The 18,156-nt window shown below is 38.3% G+C and overlaps 1 protein-coding gene across 1 annotated transcript; it reads right to left on the reverse strand.

Annotated features, from left to right (window-relative positions):
• Positions 1 to 449: 449 nt before the first annotated feature.
• LOC133239098 (ankyrin repeat domain-containing protein 26-like) lies at positions 450 to 15,948 on the reverse strand. The gene is made up of 3 exons (XM_061402646.1): positions 15,771 to 15,948; positions 14,301 to 14,529; positions 450 to 1,612 (listed from the first exon to the last, which is right to left on the reverse strand). Exons 1-3 carry the CDS (start codon positions 15,875 to 15,877, stop codon positions 1,487 to 1,489), a joined length of 462 nt encoding a protein of 153 aa, XP_061258630.1. The 5' UTR covers positions 15,878 to 15,948; the 3' UTR covers positions 450 to 1,486.
• Between the last annotated feature and the right edge of the window lie 2,208 nt (positions 15,949 to 18,156).

The following is an 18,156-nucleotide window of genomic DNA, read 5'->3' on the forward strand; positions in this document are numbered from 1 at the left end:
TCATCATAGCAAGCATAGGGATAGAGGGCAGGTATCACCATTATGGAGAGGACTTTGTAGAAAGCAAGACCTTCCACCCACCTGGGACTGCTCACTGCTGCTCAGCTCTTGGCAGAGCAACCTTTGGAAAGGGTGCACAGGCAGGCTGTGGATCTTCATTTTTTTTTTTTTTTTTAATCCACGTATTGATGTAACCTTAGCCAGCATTCATATACAACCAAGTATGTGGGGGTCCATTTGTGAAGGCTATCACTTTGGACTGTCTTGGAGCTGACTCCCACTGACCTGGGAGCTCAGTCTCAGCAAAGCTGGCAGCCCTGGACAGCAGGAGATTCCCTGACTACTCCAGCTGGCATTCTCCAAACTGGGTTGGGGCAAGGGCACATGGGGGCATTTGTGCACGTTGAAAATGTGAGTGATTCCCAGTGAAGACAGAATCCCAGTTGGAAAACATTTGGGAAAGGCTCCCTTTTATTTCCCCCTCTTAGAGACTTGCAATGAAACCAGAATATTAAAGGCTAAAGAAAGCTGTATAACTTTCTTTAGTGTAGATTTTTTTGAAATCAATTTGCTCCCCCACCCCAATCTTTTCTTCCAAAGAACACACAGTTATATAGAAAGAGACTTTAAATCATCTGCTCTGATCCCCATAGGGCCAGACTGAGTCTCCTATGAGATCTATGTGGTCTGACCTGTTCGTGACAGCTATAGGCCTCTCTACTTTCCAGGGACTTGAGATTGGTTGGTTTCCAAGGGCTGTTAACCTGCCAGGGCAGTGTTACCCTCTGCCCCAGTCTTCCTACTGATGTTACCCATTTTTACATGGACGTTCTAGTACAGCAGGAAGGTTTCTGTGCTACTGATGTAGGGGCAGCACCCACTGCAGCCATGAACTTGAAGCCTTATGATCAGATTTCAAATAACCACCAGTGGAGGGTCATTTTGGTGCCTCTGTAGCTGTCTTTTTGCACCCCATAGTCCATGATGGTGTGGGCCAAGTCAGGAGAGGAGTATAATTAGATGCAGAATACAATTAAAAGCAAACATATATGAGAGGAATGTGTGTGTGAGAAATAGACTGTGTCTCATCATATGACTGTCTTTATTACATCCAGAGCCACGTGGATTATAATCATCTCGTTTGAACTGTCCATCTTTTCATTGCCAAGCATGAAGAGTTCACTACATTACCATGATGAAGATGAGAATACACAGTTCAAGTACCCGCTGGGGAGAGACGTCCCTGACGCTGTTCACTACATGGGAAAGAGGGCTGGGCCACCTGACTTGGGTCACATTTTGGAACTTCGCAGGCATTTGATCTAAGACACCACCACTGACAATACACAAGAACAAGTCCCTGCTATCCTTTCCTCCAGGAAGACCCCAGGACTTCAAGTTAGAAATCAGTCAATGTGAGGTGCACCAGTGCTGAACATTTTGGTTAGTATGGAGATCCAATCAGACTCTCCACTCTGACAGCAGCTCAGAACTCAAACAAATCCATCATACCTGATGGGAACAAGGTTGAAGAGTGGAGCATCTCTGTTCTAGGAACACAGGAACTGTGAAGCGTTCTGACTGTACTTTCACTCCGCACACTGTCTTCACTCTACACAGAACAAGACAGCTGATGAGAACCAGAGGCCAACCACATGGGTGACTAGTCCAGCCTCAAATGGAACTCGATTGGTCTGCCCTCACCTGTGAAGCTGAAAAATAACAAATGCATTTTTATAAGCCTCTGCAAACCAAGAACAGAACTCAAAACAGCTGGAAGAAAGGAGATAAGGCATCACAACTAGCTTTTGATGTTAAAACCATTAGAAACTTCCTGGGAAATCATCCTCCCAAACTCCCTTTTATGGGAAGACAAGGGGAGCAGAAATCAAACGGTTTGCCTACAGGTGAAGGGGGAGAGCTCTCAGCACTTCAGGTCATGGGTTCTAGATGTTAAGGTTCAGAGAAACCTGCAGGAAAGTGCCAGGGAATAAACACCACACAGCATGTCTGTGAGCAGGATACTCTACATGCTCAGTGAAACCTCCTGGACAAATTTGGCTTAAATATTCTCTTTTTAATGCTTTGTAGGAGGGCTGGTAAGAAGAGCTCAGTGAGGAAAACAAAGTACTGAGATTAAAATTTCTTCCATGTAATGAGATAGACAAAATATGACCGCAAATAATAATATGTCTAAGCATAAGTCTTAAAGAATACAGCTTTCTTTATTCTACAAGAAGTATGGGGTCACACAGAGTCTGACACGACTGAAATGACATAGCAGCAGCAGCAGCAACTTTTATATTCCTCCTTTGGTTTCAAATCGTCCTGATCTTCCTCTTAATATGCTCATTGTCTATGCCCTTCATGTGTCTTATGATCATAATTTTAACTCTTTAAAGCAGCTGGATGACATAAATATGGATCTGTGAAAAGCATACAATAAATATGTCATGTCAAGCTTTCCTAACATTTACCAACTTATTGATTTTTTTTTAAAATATGGTACAATTGATGAGAGAACACTGAAAACCCAAGGAGATGATGTTGCTAAATTAGGAAATTCTGGCTTCTCATCCTTTATAACTGAAGGTTGTTAACAAGATTATTCTTTTAATCCCTTTGCCACTCTGCCATCTGTACTGTAGGTTTATGGATGTTCATAGCATCCTTGCTTAACAACTATTCTAGGAAATGAATTCTGTTCATTCATCTCAAATATCCTATTCATTGCCATCAATCAGGGCCCAGGCCATGTCCCAGCTCTCCCGACCTAGTCTTCTCTCCCGACCACACTTGCTCACTTACATGCAACTTCCTCCTAAATTCCTGCCACACTCTTTTTGATATCACTGAAAATTCAAAACTTACCACCTGACATTGTCATTCATATTATATATATATATGTAAATATATGTAAAATATATTATATTATATATATAATATATATACATATATATGTAAATTATATGTAAAATATAATATGTAAGATATATGTAAAATATAACATAGAGAAATTATAAAGAGTCCTTGAAATAAAAATTTCCACTGAATTGGTTCCAGATGACTTGGTGTGTTTTTTCTTGTCCTCTACTTGTATGACAGTCATTTGAAATTCAACTATTATTAGAACTTCAAGAAAGAGAGGACTAGGATCTTGCCTCCTGGAGCTCCCTTGTCAGTACTTTTATCCACATTCCCCGGTCTCATGCCCCCTTGAGCTTTCCTTTCTCTCTCTTTCGTGACCCACTTTTTAAATTCTTTTTATAGGTTTTTCTACAATGTTTTCTCTTTACTTTTTTTTTTTTTGAATATGTTTCATCACTTCCATTCTTTACTGTTTAATCTTTCTCAGAAGCACAAGTACACACACACACACACACACACACACACACACAAGTTCCCATACAAGCTCTGTGTTTAGGTGCTGTTTGACTGGGCTGTCTCTGTGGTTGACTCACATTTTCATATTCCACAATATCACCACACTCCAGGAGAGACAACTATTTTCCTGTCTGCTTCTCCTTTTGACCCACATTACACTAAAATGAAGAAAAAGGAAGGGTTGCAGACAGACCACTGAACACTTTAAGATGCTGGCCTTTTAAAATTACATTTCATGTTTTCCAAAGCATCAGAGCCCTGGCCAGTCATTTGGTGCCTTCTTCAGGACACAAGGAGCCAAAGGCTTGGAAAATCAGATCTGATTTAATGAATTTGATTGAATCTGATTTAATTCAAGGTGGTCACCACATACCTAGAACCCCTCTGAATAAACCATTTCCTGCTGTTAAAATAACTTTACTAACCAAAGAAATCTACAGATTTGATGTAATTTGTATCAAATTACAAATGGTGTTTCTCATAGAACTAGAACAAAAAATTTTACAGTGTGTATCGAAATACAAAACACCCTGAAGAGCCAAAACAATCTTGAGAAAGAAGAGCAGGAGCTGACAGGATCAGGCTCCCTGACTTCAGACTAAACTACAAGCTACAGTAATCAAAACATTGGTACTGGCACAAAAAAATGAAATATATTGCATAGATCAATGGGACAGGGTAGGAAGTCCAGAGAGAAACCCACGCACCTGTGGTCAATTAATCTAGGACAAAGGAGGCAAGACTGTACAATGGAGAAAAGGCAGCCTCCTCAATAAGCAGTGCTGAGAAAACTGGACAGCTACATGTATAAGAATGAAATCAGAACACTCCCTAACACCATCCACAAAAATAAACTCAAAATGGATTCAAGACCTAAACATAAGGACAGACATTATAAAACTCTTAGAGGAGAACACAGGCACAACACTCTGCCACAAATCATAGCAATGTATCTTTTTTAACCCACCCCTTAGAGTAATGAAACTAAAATCAAAAGTAAGCAAATGGGACCTAATTACACTTAAAAGCCTTTGCACAGCACAAGATATCATAAACAAGACAGTAGAAAACCCACAGAATGGGGGACAATATTTGCAAATGAGGCAACTGACAGATTAATCTCCAAAACTTTCAAACAGCTCAAAGAGCTCAATATAAAAAAAAAAACAAACAACCCACTCAAAAAGTGAGTGTAAGATCCAAATAGACATTTCTCTAAAGAACACTTACAGATGACCAAAAAGCACATGAAACAATGCTAAGAAAGGATGCTCAACATCTCTAATTATTAGAGAAGTGCAGAAATACTACAATGGGGTATCATTTCACACCAGTCAGAATAGCCATCATAAAAAATCTGCAAACAATAAATGCTGGATAGGGTGTGGAGAAAAGGGGGCCCTCCTACAGTGTTCATGGGAATGTAACTAGGTACACCCACTGTGGAGAACAGAATGGAGGTTTCTTGAAAAACTAAATATAGAATTGCCATATGAATCAGCAATCCCACTCCTGGTCAATTATCCAGAGGAAACCATAATTTAAAAAGATACATGCACCCCAATGTTCATTGCAGCAATATTTACAATAGCCAATACATGGAAGCAACCTAAATATCCATCAACAGATTAATGGATAAAGAAGATGTGGTACACACATGCATACACACAATGCAGTATTCAGTTCAGTTCAGTTCAGTCGCTCAGTCATGTCCGACTCTTTGCGACCCCATGAATCGCAGCATGCCAAGCCTCCCTGTCCATCACCAACTCCCAGAGCTCACTCAAACTCAAGTCCATCGAGTCCGTGATACCACCCAGCCATCTCATCCTCTGTCGTCCCCTTTTCCTCCTGCCCCCATCCCTCCCAGCATCAGAGTCTTTTCCAATGAGTCAACTCTTCGCATGAGGTGGCCAAAGTATGGGAGTTTCAGCTTTAGCATCATTCCTTCCAAAGAACACCCAGGGCTCATCCCCTTTACAATGGACTGGTTGGATCTCCTTGCAGTCCAAAGGAGTCTCAAGAGTCTTCTCCAACACCACAGTTTAAAAGCATCAATTCTTCAGTGCTCAGCTTTCTTCACAGTCCAACCCTCACATCCATACGTGACCACTGGAAAAACCATAGCCTCGACTAGATGGACCTTTGTTGGCAAAGTAATGTCTCTGCTTTTGAATATGCTATCTAGGTTGGTCATAACTTTCCTACCAAGGAGTAACAGTCTTTTAATTTCATGGCTGAAGTCACCATTTGCATTGATTTTGGAGCCCCCCAAAATAAAGTCTGACACTGTTTCCACTGTTTCCCCATCTATTTCCCATGAAGTGATGGGACCAGATGCCATGATCTTCATTTTCTGAATGTTGAGCTTTAAGCCAACTTTTTCACTCTCCTCTTTCACTTTCATCAAGAGGCTTTTTAGTTCCTCTTCACTTTCTGCCATAAGGATAGTGTCATCTGCATATCTGAGATTATTGATATTTCTCCTGGCAATCTTGATTCCAGCTTGTCCTTCTTCCAGCCCAGCGTTTCTCATGATGTACTCTGCATAGAAGTTAAATAAGCAGGGTAACAATATACAGCCTTGATGTACTCCTTTTTCCTATTTGGAACCAGTCTCTTGTTCCATGTCCAGTTCTAAATGTTGCTTCCTGACCTGCATACAAATTTTTCAAGAGGCACGTCAGGTGGTCTGGTATTCCCATCTCTTTCAGAATTTTCCACAGTTTATTGTGATCCACACAGTCAAAGGCTTTGGCATAGTCAATAAAGCAGAAATAGATGTTTTTCTGGAACTCTCTTGCTTTCAATGATCCAGCAGATGTTGGAAATTTGATCTCTGGTTCCTCTATCTTTTCTAAAACCAGCTTGAACAAATGGAGTAATACTCAGCGATAAAAAGAATGAAATAATGCCATTTGCAGCAACATGGATGGACCTAGAAATTTTCATACTACATGAAGTAACTCAGAGAGAGAAAAACAAATACCGTATGGTATCACTTAACAGTGGAATCTAATAAAAATAAGTTTATTTACAAAATAGGAACCAACTCCCAGGTCTGAAAATCAAACTTACAGTTACCAAAAGGGAAACATGGGGGGAGGGATAAATTAGGAGATTGGAATATATATATATATATATATATATATATATATATATATACACACACACACACACACACTACTATGCATAAAATAGAAATAGATAACTAATAATGACCACCAATATATTACAGGGAATTTACTCAATAACCCATATGGGAAAATAATCTGAAAAGAAGGTGGTCATATATATACTGATTATATATATATATATATATATATATATATATATATAATGATTATATATATATATATATATATATATAAACTGATTCACTTTGCTGTACACCTGAAATTAGCACAACACTGTAAGTCATATACACTCCAATAAAAAATTTTTAACAATTATTTCCTGCTGGGACAAGGCTTTATAGCCCTTCAGAAGAGATCTCTCCAACTCTCAATAAATATCTCAGAAGCTAAGGGGTCTTTCCTAAGACTCCCTTCCATTTTCTTTGCAGTTTCATAAAGTACCTTTTTTCAGTCCAAAGACTCATGAGCGTTGAGGGGCCCAGTGGCAACCAATAACAACCAATGTGAGAGAAGAAGCCACATTTTGTTTGTTTTTTTTCCATCTCTAACATCCAGCACGGAGATTGGACTCTGGAATTGGTTGGTTTTGGGTGTGTGGCTTTTGAAGCACATGATGCGTATTTAATATATGAGGTGGAGGACTATGACACACAGATTATTTTAAGAAGAGAGATTTTTCTAGATGTTCCAGCCTAGGTGGGTTATGAATGAAAAACTCCTTTGAACCCTCTCTCCACCTCTTAAATCTATTAAAAATAAAGGAGGACACACTAAAAAGAAAAACCAATGGAAACGGAGTAGGACCTGTCCACAGAACCTGCCTCTTGTTTACAGAAAAGCTTTAGCCTCTGAGGCTTTGACCAAAGAGCAAATGTAATCAGAGAAGTGAGAAAATGCTGAAACAAAAACAGTTGAGCAAGACAAAATAACAGATAGGTAAAACTTCAAAGTCAAGGACCTTGAATTCCTCCTTAAGTGCTGTAGATAACATTATGAACCATATTCTTGAATTCTGCACATACTGAAATGCCTACCAGCTGGAAGAAGTTAACTGCATGTTGACTAAACCTATGTACACCCCAGACCAGTTGAAACCTGATGGTTGATGATACTGACTCCTAAAGTCACTCAGTTACCTCACCACCAACCAGTCCAGAAGGATGTACACCAGCTATCAGGCACCTCACACTCTCACCCCTAACTCTGACATCAAAAACCCTTCCCTGAATTTGGGAGAGAATGGATACATGTATGTGTGTGGCGAAGTCACTCACTATGCTCCTGAAACTATCACCACATTGTTCGTTGGCTATACTCCAATATAAAATAAGTATTTTTAAAAAATTGCTTTCATCTTTAGGAAACCTAAGCCACATATTTTTCTTTATTCTAGTTTGCCAAAAGGTGTATTCATTTTTTCCCAAGTATTCTAACTATTGGGAAATGTTTAAAATTGTGTTAATTCTCTCATTAACTAGCCTTTCCTCCTTGTTTAATACAAATATATGTCCTCCTGTTTAATATGTCCCCCCATAAAACTTGGGGACATATATTTCTATACTGCTATCTCTATATCTACTCCTGTGTGTGTGTGTTTATGTATGTCTATATCTAGCTATTTCTCCATACTGGAAATATGTTTGTAGTATTTTGAAGCTTCCCTTGCTTAACAATAAATGACTAATATTAAAACAAAACAAACAAACAAACAAAAAAACACCACTGACAATAAAACCCTTCCCTGGAAGCCATCAGAGACTTTGGGTCTTTTGAGAAGGAATCCTCTGTTATCTTTACCTGGCCCCACACTGGGCACCTTGCAGGAAACACCAGTTTCCTTCATCACAACCTGGTGTCAGGAGATTGGTTTGACTGTGTATTGGGCAAGTGGACCCAAGTCTGGTTGGGTAACAAAATCAATAAATAACTCCAGCAGGAGGACAGGAAGGAATAAATAGATTGTGGTATAGGTTCTCCATAAAACCTAGCCTACAACTGGAGAAATACTAGGCGATTTCAATATTGTCCTTTTAATTATCTGCCCAGTGTGATGGCTAATTAATCTGTCGACTTGGCTAGAATATGATCCCAGCTGTTTGGTCAAACACCAGTTTAGATGTTTCTGTGAAGGTATATTTTAGATGTGATTAGTATATAAATCAGTAACTTTGAATACAACTGATTACCCTCCATAATGTCCAGGGGCATCATCAGTTAACAGCTGTCAGAGCAAAGACTGAGGTTCCTCAAAGTGGAAGGATGCTTTCAAATTGTGGTGCTAGAGAAAACCCTCAAGAGCCCTTTGGAGGTGGGGGTGAGGGGTGAGATACAGGACGGGCAGACACATGAACACACATGGCTGATTCATGTCGATGTATGGCAAAAGCCACCACAATACTGTAAAGTAATTAGCCTCCAATTAAAATAAATAAATATTTTAAAAACAAAAATTAAAAAAAAAACAAGAACTACATAGACCTTTTAAGATTTTTGTTAAGGCTATGGAACATGATGAATAAATGAGAAAGAAGGAGATTTTTTTACTATGACTGCTCATGTGTTCACATTTTTCATTAGCTATGTATTAGAAAAATCATTTAACATAGCATCTGTTATCCAAACAATGGCAAAAGATGCCATTTACTGTTTTAAGTGTATTTCAGAAATCAATGTCTAAATTTAATTCATAAGTTTTGGCAACATAACTTTTGTTAGTTCTCGTTATACTCCTGGCCAATTCCTGCTGCATCTGAAATAAGTCAAATATTATTTATGTTTAATTTAAGCAAGAGATATTGTCATAGGAATGCCACAGAACTGACTAAATATGACATTTAAAAATACTTTTAGAGGCTAGACATAACTTGAAGATTACTTAAGTAGAAAAATAATCACATAAATAAAAGAAAATGAGTTCCCACTTATTCTGCTTTTAGATAACAGAGAACATATATATGGAATGCTATTTAATCTGATAAAATGTACAAAAAATACCAGCCTATCGAGAACACACAATTTCAGAGAACTAGGGAATCATGCATAGTCCTAGAAATGACCCACAAGATTACTATCTTCTCCCTTAAAATCTCCTGCCCTAAATATATACTTCCAAGGCCTTTATTTTGATTTCTAGGTGAGGATCGAGTTCAAATGGAGGAAGTAGTTTGAAATCAAACTGCTAATAAGGGGAACACATCTGTGATTTTCTTTAAAATTTTCCATTTAATGAAAACACAGAAAGGTAAGAAAATTATACACAAGAAAACAAAGTACCAGCAAGTTTTATTTCTAAAGATGTTTAGTGAGAAGGATTCTCTCATAACTGTTAGTTTCCAAACTATGTCCCATAAAAGTAGAAGGTCACACAGGGGTCACTGCTGAGTTGAAGAACAGAGAAATCACAGCGGCAGGGTCTCTGGTCATTCCTTTAGCTAAAGGGCTCTATACTTGTCTCTATTTTATATAATATGGTTCCACGGAAAATTTTTTTGTTGTTTGTTTATTTTTTTTAACTTTACAATATTGTATTGGTTTTGCCATATATCAACATGAATTCGCCACAGGTATACATGTGTTCCTCATCCTCCCTCCTCCCTCCTCCCTCCCCGTACCATCCCTTTGGGCAGTCCCAGTACAACAGCTCCAAGCATCCAGTATCGTGCATCGAACCTGGACTGCTGACTCATTTCATATATGATATTATACATGTTTCAATGCATTCTCCCAAATCATCCCACCCTCTCCCTCTCCCACAGAGTCCAAAAGACTTATATACATCAGGGTCTCTTTTGCTGTCTCATATACAGGGTTATTGTTACCATTTTTCTAAATTCCATATATATGTGTTAGTATACTGTACTGGTGGTTTTCTTTCTGGCTTACTTCACTCTGTATAATAGGCTCCTATTTCATCCACCTCATTAGAACTGATTCAAATGTATTCTTTTTAATGGCTGAGTAATACTCCATTGTGCATATGTACCACAGCTTTCTTATCCTTTCATCTGCTGATGGACATCTAGGTTGCTTCCATGTCCTGGCTATTATAAACAGTGCTGTGATGAACATTGGGGTACACGTGTCTCTTTCCCTTCTGGTTTCCTCAGTGTGTATGCCCAGCAGTGGGATTGCTGGGTCATAAGGCAATTCTATTTCCAGGTTTTTAAGGAATCTCCACACTGTTCTCCATAGTAGCTGTACTAGTTTGCATTCTCACCAACAGTGTAAGAGGGTTCCATTTTCTCCACACCTTCTCCAGCATTTATTGATTGTAGACTTTTGGATTGCAGCCATTCTGACTGGTGAGAAATGGTACCTCATAGTGGGTTTGATTTTCATTCCTCTAATAATCAGTAATGTTGAGCATCTTTTCATGTGTTTGTTAGCCATCTGTATGTCTTCTTTGGAGAAGTGTCTGTTTAGTTCTTTGGCCCATTTTTTGATTGGGTCATTTATTTTTCTGGAATTGAGCTGTAGGAGTTGCTTGTATATTTTTGAGATTAGTTGTTTATCAGTTGCTTCATTTGCTATTATTTTCTTCCATTCTGAAGGCTGTCTTTTCACCTTGCTTATAGTTTCCTTTGTTGTGCAGAAGCTTTTGAGTTTAATTAGGTCCCATTTGTTTATTTTTTCTTTTATTTCCAATATACTGGAAGATGGGTCATAGAGGACCCTGCCATGATGTATGTCGGAGAGTGTTTTCCCTATGTTCTCCTCTAGGAGTTTTATAGTTTCTGGTCTTACGTTTAGATCTTTAATCCATTTTGAGTTTATTTTTGTGTATGGTGTTAGAATCATTATAGTGAAAATGAGTATACTACCCAAAGCAATTTATAGATTCAATGCAATCCTATCAAGTTACCAACGGTACTCTTCACAGAGCTAGAACAAATAATTTCACAATTTGTATGGCAATACAAAAAACCTCAAATTGCCAAAACAATCTTGAGAAAGAAGAATGGAACTGGAAAAATCAACCTGCCTGACTTCAGGCTCTACTACAAAGCCACAGTCATCAAGACAGTATGCTGCTGCTGCTGCTGCTGCTAAGTCGCTTCAGTCATGTTTGAGTCTGTGCGACCCCATGGACAGAAGCCCACCAGGCTCCCCTGTCCCTGGGATTATCCAGGCAAGAACACTGGACTGGGTTGCCATTTCCTTCTCCAATGCATGAAAGTGAAAAGTGAAAGTGAAGTCGCTCAGTTGTGTCCGACTCTTAGCGACCCCATGGACTACAACCCACCAGGCCCTCCGTCCATGGGATTTTCCAGGCAAGAGTACTGGAGTGGGGTGCCATTTCCTTCTCCGCAAGACAGTATGGTACTGGCACAAAGACAGAAATATAGATCAATTGAACAAAATAGAAAGCCCAGAGATCAATCCACGCACCTATGGATACCTTATCTTTGACAAAGGAGGCAAGAATATAAAATGGATTAAATACAATCTCTTTAACAAGTAGTGCTGGGAAAAATGGTCAACCACTTGTAAAAGAATGAAACTAGAGCACTTTCTAATACCATACACAAAAATAAACTCAAAAAAAATTTTTTTTTGAAAGAAAAGTTGTTTTGTTTGGGGGAAAAAAAAAAAAACAACTTTTTGTAAGATATGAGACTCATTGATTTAGTAAAATTTCCGAATTCTACAAAAGAAGTATCAAAGCCAATGGTCTTCTTACTGAGTCCTATGCCAGCTACTTACTCAGATTAAGAAGAACACATAGATTTTTAACTATAACAGAGAGAAAATGAATATGTAAAACCTTGTTTATAGTTCAATACTGCTTGTGGCATGGCATGATGTAGTAACTTTCTAACTAAATCATATGCTTTAAAGGCATGAATTAGAATAAATGAATATCAAACTCCTTTTGGAGAAGTGGATATATTTAATTTATAAAGCATGACATTTTTTTAAACACAGGAAAGGGAACTTGAAAGAGAAAATCTTTATTGTAATCAAGCAGGCCAAAACTGAAGAGATTCATCCTTAAAAGGATGTTTGTTTCCTCCAGATAAAACCTGTTTTTTTAAAATGAGTCAACAAATGAATTATCCACATTTTGGGTTATTTAGGATAAAATTTAAAACACGCAACAGATCTCTCTTTACTGTCTAGCATACTTCTATCCAAAGGTCTCATCATTAGTTGGTACATACAAAAAGCATGAGTATAATCTCCATTATAGTCTAAATCTGGTCATAAATTACAGTTGAACTTCATTTCCTCAGCCTGAAGTTTCAAGGGGAGGACTTATACTCCTACCCTCTTTATGAGGAGAGAGGAGATTTATCTAACGGGTGAGTTTGGGACAAAGAACTAAGAGGTGCTTGCTTGGTTCCAAATCTCTTCTTTGAAAAGATGTAGGTGCCCACAGCGCCATGCACTTGGGTGTGCAGTAGGCAGCCTGCCCCTGGGACAAGGGTCAAGCATTTGCTTCCTCCCCTTAGTCCTGCATGGGGTAGTGTCCGACTTGGGATGAAGTGTTCAGAGGCCCGCTGTGACAGCATAGCTAAAGCACGTCCTCCAGTTTCACAGCTCTCAAGTAATAAAACCCAACATAACTGCAGTGCTGTTGAAGAAACTTTAGGTCGCTCTTCTATGATGGCAAGATGTCAAGTTAGAAAACAGGTTGAGACTGCATTTAACAAGGGCTACTTGTCTCTGCATCACCAACACCACAGAAACACTATCAAAATGATAAACCCGTGTGCACAGACTGAAATGGATATTTTAACCACAATGCTTACACAATGAAAACTGGTTGCAATTTCAAGACTCCCCATCATTGCTATCTTAGATATCATTCATCCAGATGATGTCAAGATAGAGATAAAGTGAGCTTCATTTATAATTTTTAAATGTTTTCATTGAGTACAAATTTAGAAATATTCTACAACTGCTCAGCAAGATAGTTTTTAGAAATTTAAATCAAAATTCTATAAGTAAAATAGCAATTAAAGACATACTCTTGTACAAGAAAATAACAAAAAATGTTAACCTAAAACCAGAAATTAATCTTCTGATTTAGTATTACAAGTTTGTTTAATTCATAAAAAGGATTTATCTAGGACTCTTTCAAATAAAAACACATCCATATGTGGTTAGTGTATAGATGCCAGTGATTCACTTATGCTTGCTGCTGCTAAGTTGCTTCAGTCGTGTCCAACTCTGTGTGACCCCATAGACTGGAGCCCACCAGGCTCCACTGTCCCTGGGATTCTCCAGGCAAGAACACTGGAGTGGGTTGCCATTTCCTTCTCCAATGCATGAAAGTGAAAAGTGAAAGGGAAGTCGCTGAGTCATGTCTGACTTTTTGCGACCCCATGGACTGCAGCATACCAGACTCTTCAGTCCATGGGATTTTCGTGGCAAGAGTATTGGAGTGGGTTGCCATTGTCATTTATGCTTAGGGGTAGATAAACTGCCGTGGGTGCAACAAAGCTTGGAAATGATTATGAGCCACTGCTAAAGTGAAATCAATTAGAAAGTAAGTCAAACATCTTAAAGAATACTTTCAATTACTAGGCAATAAGATTTCATTTCTAAAGTAGAATTTCAATGCAGCTTTTCAAGAAATTTAAAAAGTATCTCTTAAAAACAAGAGATCTAGGACAAAAAAAATCATTAAATATCTCCTTAATTAGCACAGTTAATGACAGATTTTACTTAATGTGCATAAGTCAAATAAACAACTCAGAAGTTCACCGAATTAAAAACAAGGATTATTCATATTAGAAATCTGAAACCCAATGAACAAAAGATAATAGAACTAACCTCAGTCAAGTAAGTCTTCATGCTGTTATTCGAAGGGCATGGAATTGAGGTAGAAAACCCTACTTTTGCTCTTGGAGTAAGATTTCCATTGAGCACTAAAGGATTATTGAAATTTCCAACACAAGGGGGCTCCAGGACTGGCCTCATGCTAAGAGAGCTGAGTAAAGATCTTTTCTTCTCTTTCTTCACCTCAAGTTTGGTGCTGATCACTGCCAGCCTCTCATGAGTCCTGAAGAAGATGGAAAACACCAACTTTACTCATGTTTCCTTAAATTATCTGCATTTTTAAAGTTGCCATATAGTTAAAGGAATTCCCAATAAACTGAACACTGAAAACACAGAGCAGACCTACTGTAAAAAGTGATAGTTGTAACCTTGTTCTAAAGAGTACACATGTGTCTAGGGTTACTCAAGTAACAAGTCACAGTTGGGAGAGGAGAGAAAGGGCATCAGAGAGAAAGGGAGGTGGCCTCCCAGTGACACCTGTTGCCCTCTGGGGCACACCTGCCTCCAGGAAACAGTTCAGGGATGAAGAAACACCCCATCCCACAAAGCCACTTTCAAGCATTTGCTTTCACCACCCTTGTATACACGTTTCACTCATGACCTCGGAGAAATTAAGCTTTTGGCTCTGAGGTATCACTTAGAGCCACAATCTCAAGGGAGGATGAGAAAGTCAAAGGGTGAGGCTGAAAAGAGCTAAAACAGCCCCAGGATCAATTACAAGTATCCCCTGCTTTTCCAAAGTTCACTGTATGTTACTACACTTCTTCGAAGGGCCTATGTCAGTACCTGTTTTTGATGATAGAGGGGAAAAAAAAATCTGAAGACAATTTCTGGTCTCATTTAAAAAGCCAAAACTCTAAACAGTGTTCAGTGTACAGTTTTACAGTGAGAGGCATCGTGCTCCCCAAGCAGGGAGACTGGCCCCACTGAGTTCCTTCCCCAGAAGCCACACCCCACATCTCAGCATCAAGTCGCCACAGCCCAAAACCCTGTCTGGGAGCACCTGTGCTTCACTTGTGCATATTCATTTTATGTATCAACTAGCAGAATGTGTCCTTAGGTACCTGCTTCTTTGTTTTATGCTGCTTTGGCTTATGAAAGGCTTCCTAGTAGTGCTCTGCTTTCAGATAGTGGGGAAACCTGGACTTGGCACTGCAGGTGGGATCTGCCCTTTCCATTCTCCAGACCCCTCAGTCAGGTCACTATATTACTTTTAGCCACTTTGGAATTTATCCTGCCTTTAACCCATGTGTTAATTTCCCCCTATTTCATAAGTATGCCTTTACATAGTGTGGAAAAACTTGATACAGTACTAATATTTTGTTTTAAGGTGCCCCCTTAGCAGTGACCATTAGTTAGCTTTCACTTCCTATGAATCTCATGTACCCCACTCTATAAAAATTAGGCTTTAGAGACAAATTAATGAACTAAATTTAGTTTCTGTGATTTTGTGTTTTGACTTACTTGTCTAGTTTATCTTCCAATGACTTTCTAACTTCACATTCTACTTGGTTGAGTTGCTTATATTTTTCCAACTCTGCTTTATTAGAATCTTCCTGCAAACTTTTCATTTTGGAGAGTTCAGATTCCAAGTCTTTAATTCTGAGTTCAATCTGTTGAAATTCAGCTTGTGTCTAAGGCAAATTGAAAAAGATAACATTTTTAAAATAATCATTAACCTGGAAAATTATACTTGTTCCCTTTAGTTTTGAGTCAGTGATTCAGAGAGCGACTTCAAAGGTGAAAAAAAAAAAAAAGCAGAAGTTTAAAACAGTTATCATTAATGTGAAGTGAATTAAATCTGAATTATAAAATTAAAGGGGAATCACTGTTGTAGTAGTACATATATAATCTGATAATTCAAAGAATAAGAGGATCAACTTAAAATTTTAAAAATTGAACAAGACGACTTAAGAATAATTCAAGAGAATGGTACCAGTTTTAAACTATAATATTTTCTTTTCTTCCTAATGATCTTGTTTTTTACCAATTGGTCTTATAAGTAAAAGGATTCTCTAGTGAGAATAATTCTGAAAGATCAATTTAGTGATAACTGTGATGGAAACTGAAATATTCAAAGGGAAAACAAGTGCCTCCCTTCCTTCCAGAAATCTACAAAACTAACTGCTCTAAGGGAGGTAGAGGAAACACCTAAGCTGTATAGATCCAAAATGTACTGTACAGTGAAAGTGAATTCAAGCATATGACAGATGAACAAATTAACCTGCAAAAATAGGTTGACTTCTTTTTATTTCTCTACAATATCCTGTCTCGCTCTTTATTCAATCTCCTGTTGATATTGCTCTACTTGACTGTGTTCTATCATATTCATTTCTATATGACTTCTGAGGTTCACTACTTCTTGCTCCAACTTCTTTTTCTTCTTCTCTAGTTTTTTACATTTTTTTTTTTTGCATTCGTTTCATAGATAATAACTCCTGTTGAAAAACTTGATTTTTTGCAACCAGGTGCAGATATTTTGAAGATGCAGTTTCCAGCTCTGCTGGAAAATCAGCAGTCTTCAAGAATAAAAGGTTACTGTTTGCTAGTGAAGAAAGTGGACTGAGCACAGCCTAAATCAAACCCAGGATCAAATAAATATGATGGTATCTGTATTGTAGAATGTAGGACCAGAGATTACTCAAGAGAATCAAGAAAGAAGTTCAAACCACCAAGTGTCACAAAATATATTCTTCACTGTCATCTTTGTCACACAACAATTGCACTTTATTTTACACTATTTTATTGTTCTACAATAACGTTTTTCTATCTTTCTTCATAAAATGACTACAAGTCACCTCTTAGTGGAATGTCTCTTATTCCTCCCCCCCATCTTAATGTCCCAGGATTTTAAAGAAGTTTGAAGGATACTGTGTTGAGTTATCTAGGGCTTAGTTAATAAGTTCCTCTTAAAATAAGACTGTGAGAATAAGACTCTAATTAATAAATCTTGAAAATATGGATTCTAATCCCATAAGCCTTTTTCTGAAGTACAAAGACTTTTTGTTAATTTGAATTGCTTTCCAAAGAGAATTACTTTCAAATTAAAGAAATCTCATTTCCTAACAGTTAACAGAGATGATCCACATGTTTTTCTGTAAAGCAACAACAAAAAATGCCTCATTCTTGTAATCCTTTCTTACTGTCCATTTATGCAAGACAAGTGCTGTGCATATCAATAAATATTCCCTGTTACACCAATGTATACTTAGCCAAGATTCCCTGTCTTGGAAGACATGTCCACAGTGTAAAATTAGGGGCTAAACTGTTCCTCAGAGACTAGGAAACAAGCGCTCATGTGAAAAGGCTCAAAGAGCTGAATAGTCACGAAAGCTCCTTGAAGGAGGAGAGACCGGGTGCCAGGTCTGAAATAATGAAGGACTACCCAAGAGGAAAAGAAACTGTAAAGACAGAAAGGACAGTCTGAGCAAGGGCCAAGAAAAGGTGAAATCAGCCAGCTAACTTTGAGGATAAGATCCAACCACAGGGAAATAAAAACATGTGCACACAGAATCATGGAAATCAATGTTCACAATAGCATTATTAATAAACCCAAAGCGGAAACAACCCAAAGCTCCATCAAGTGATGATGGATACATGGCTTAGCTTACTGTTGACAACACACAGAAATGGAAGAACTGATACGTGTTATCACATGGATGAACTGTGAAAACATGACATCAAATGAGCAAAGTTAATCCCAAAGGAGAATACAGCATGATTCCATTTATATAAAATACTGAGGACATGCATGTCTACAGAGACAGATATTAGACTGGGGGTTACCTGGGGCTGAGGGAGATGGGAGGCCATGGGTGGTGGCTAAGGGATGCAGGGTTTCTTTTAGGGG

The sequence above is a fragment of the Bos javanicus genome, chromosome 26 (assembly GCF_032452875.1).
Source record: "Bos javanicus breed banteng chromosome 26, ARS-OSU_banteng_1.0, whole genome shotgun sequence".
NCBI lineage: Eukaryota > Metazoa > Chordata > Mammalia > Artiodactyla > Bovidae > Bos > Bos javanicus.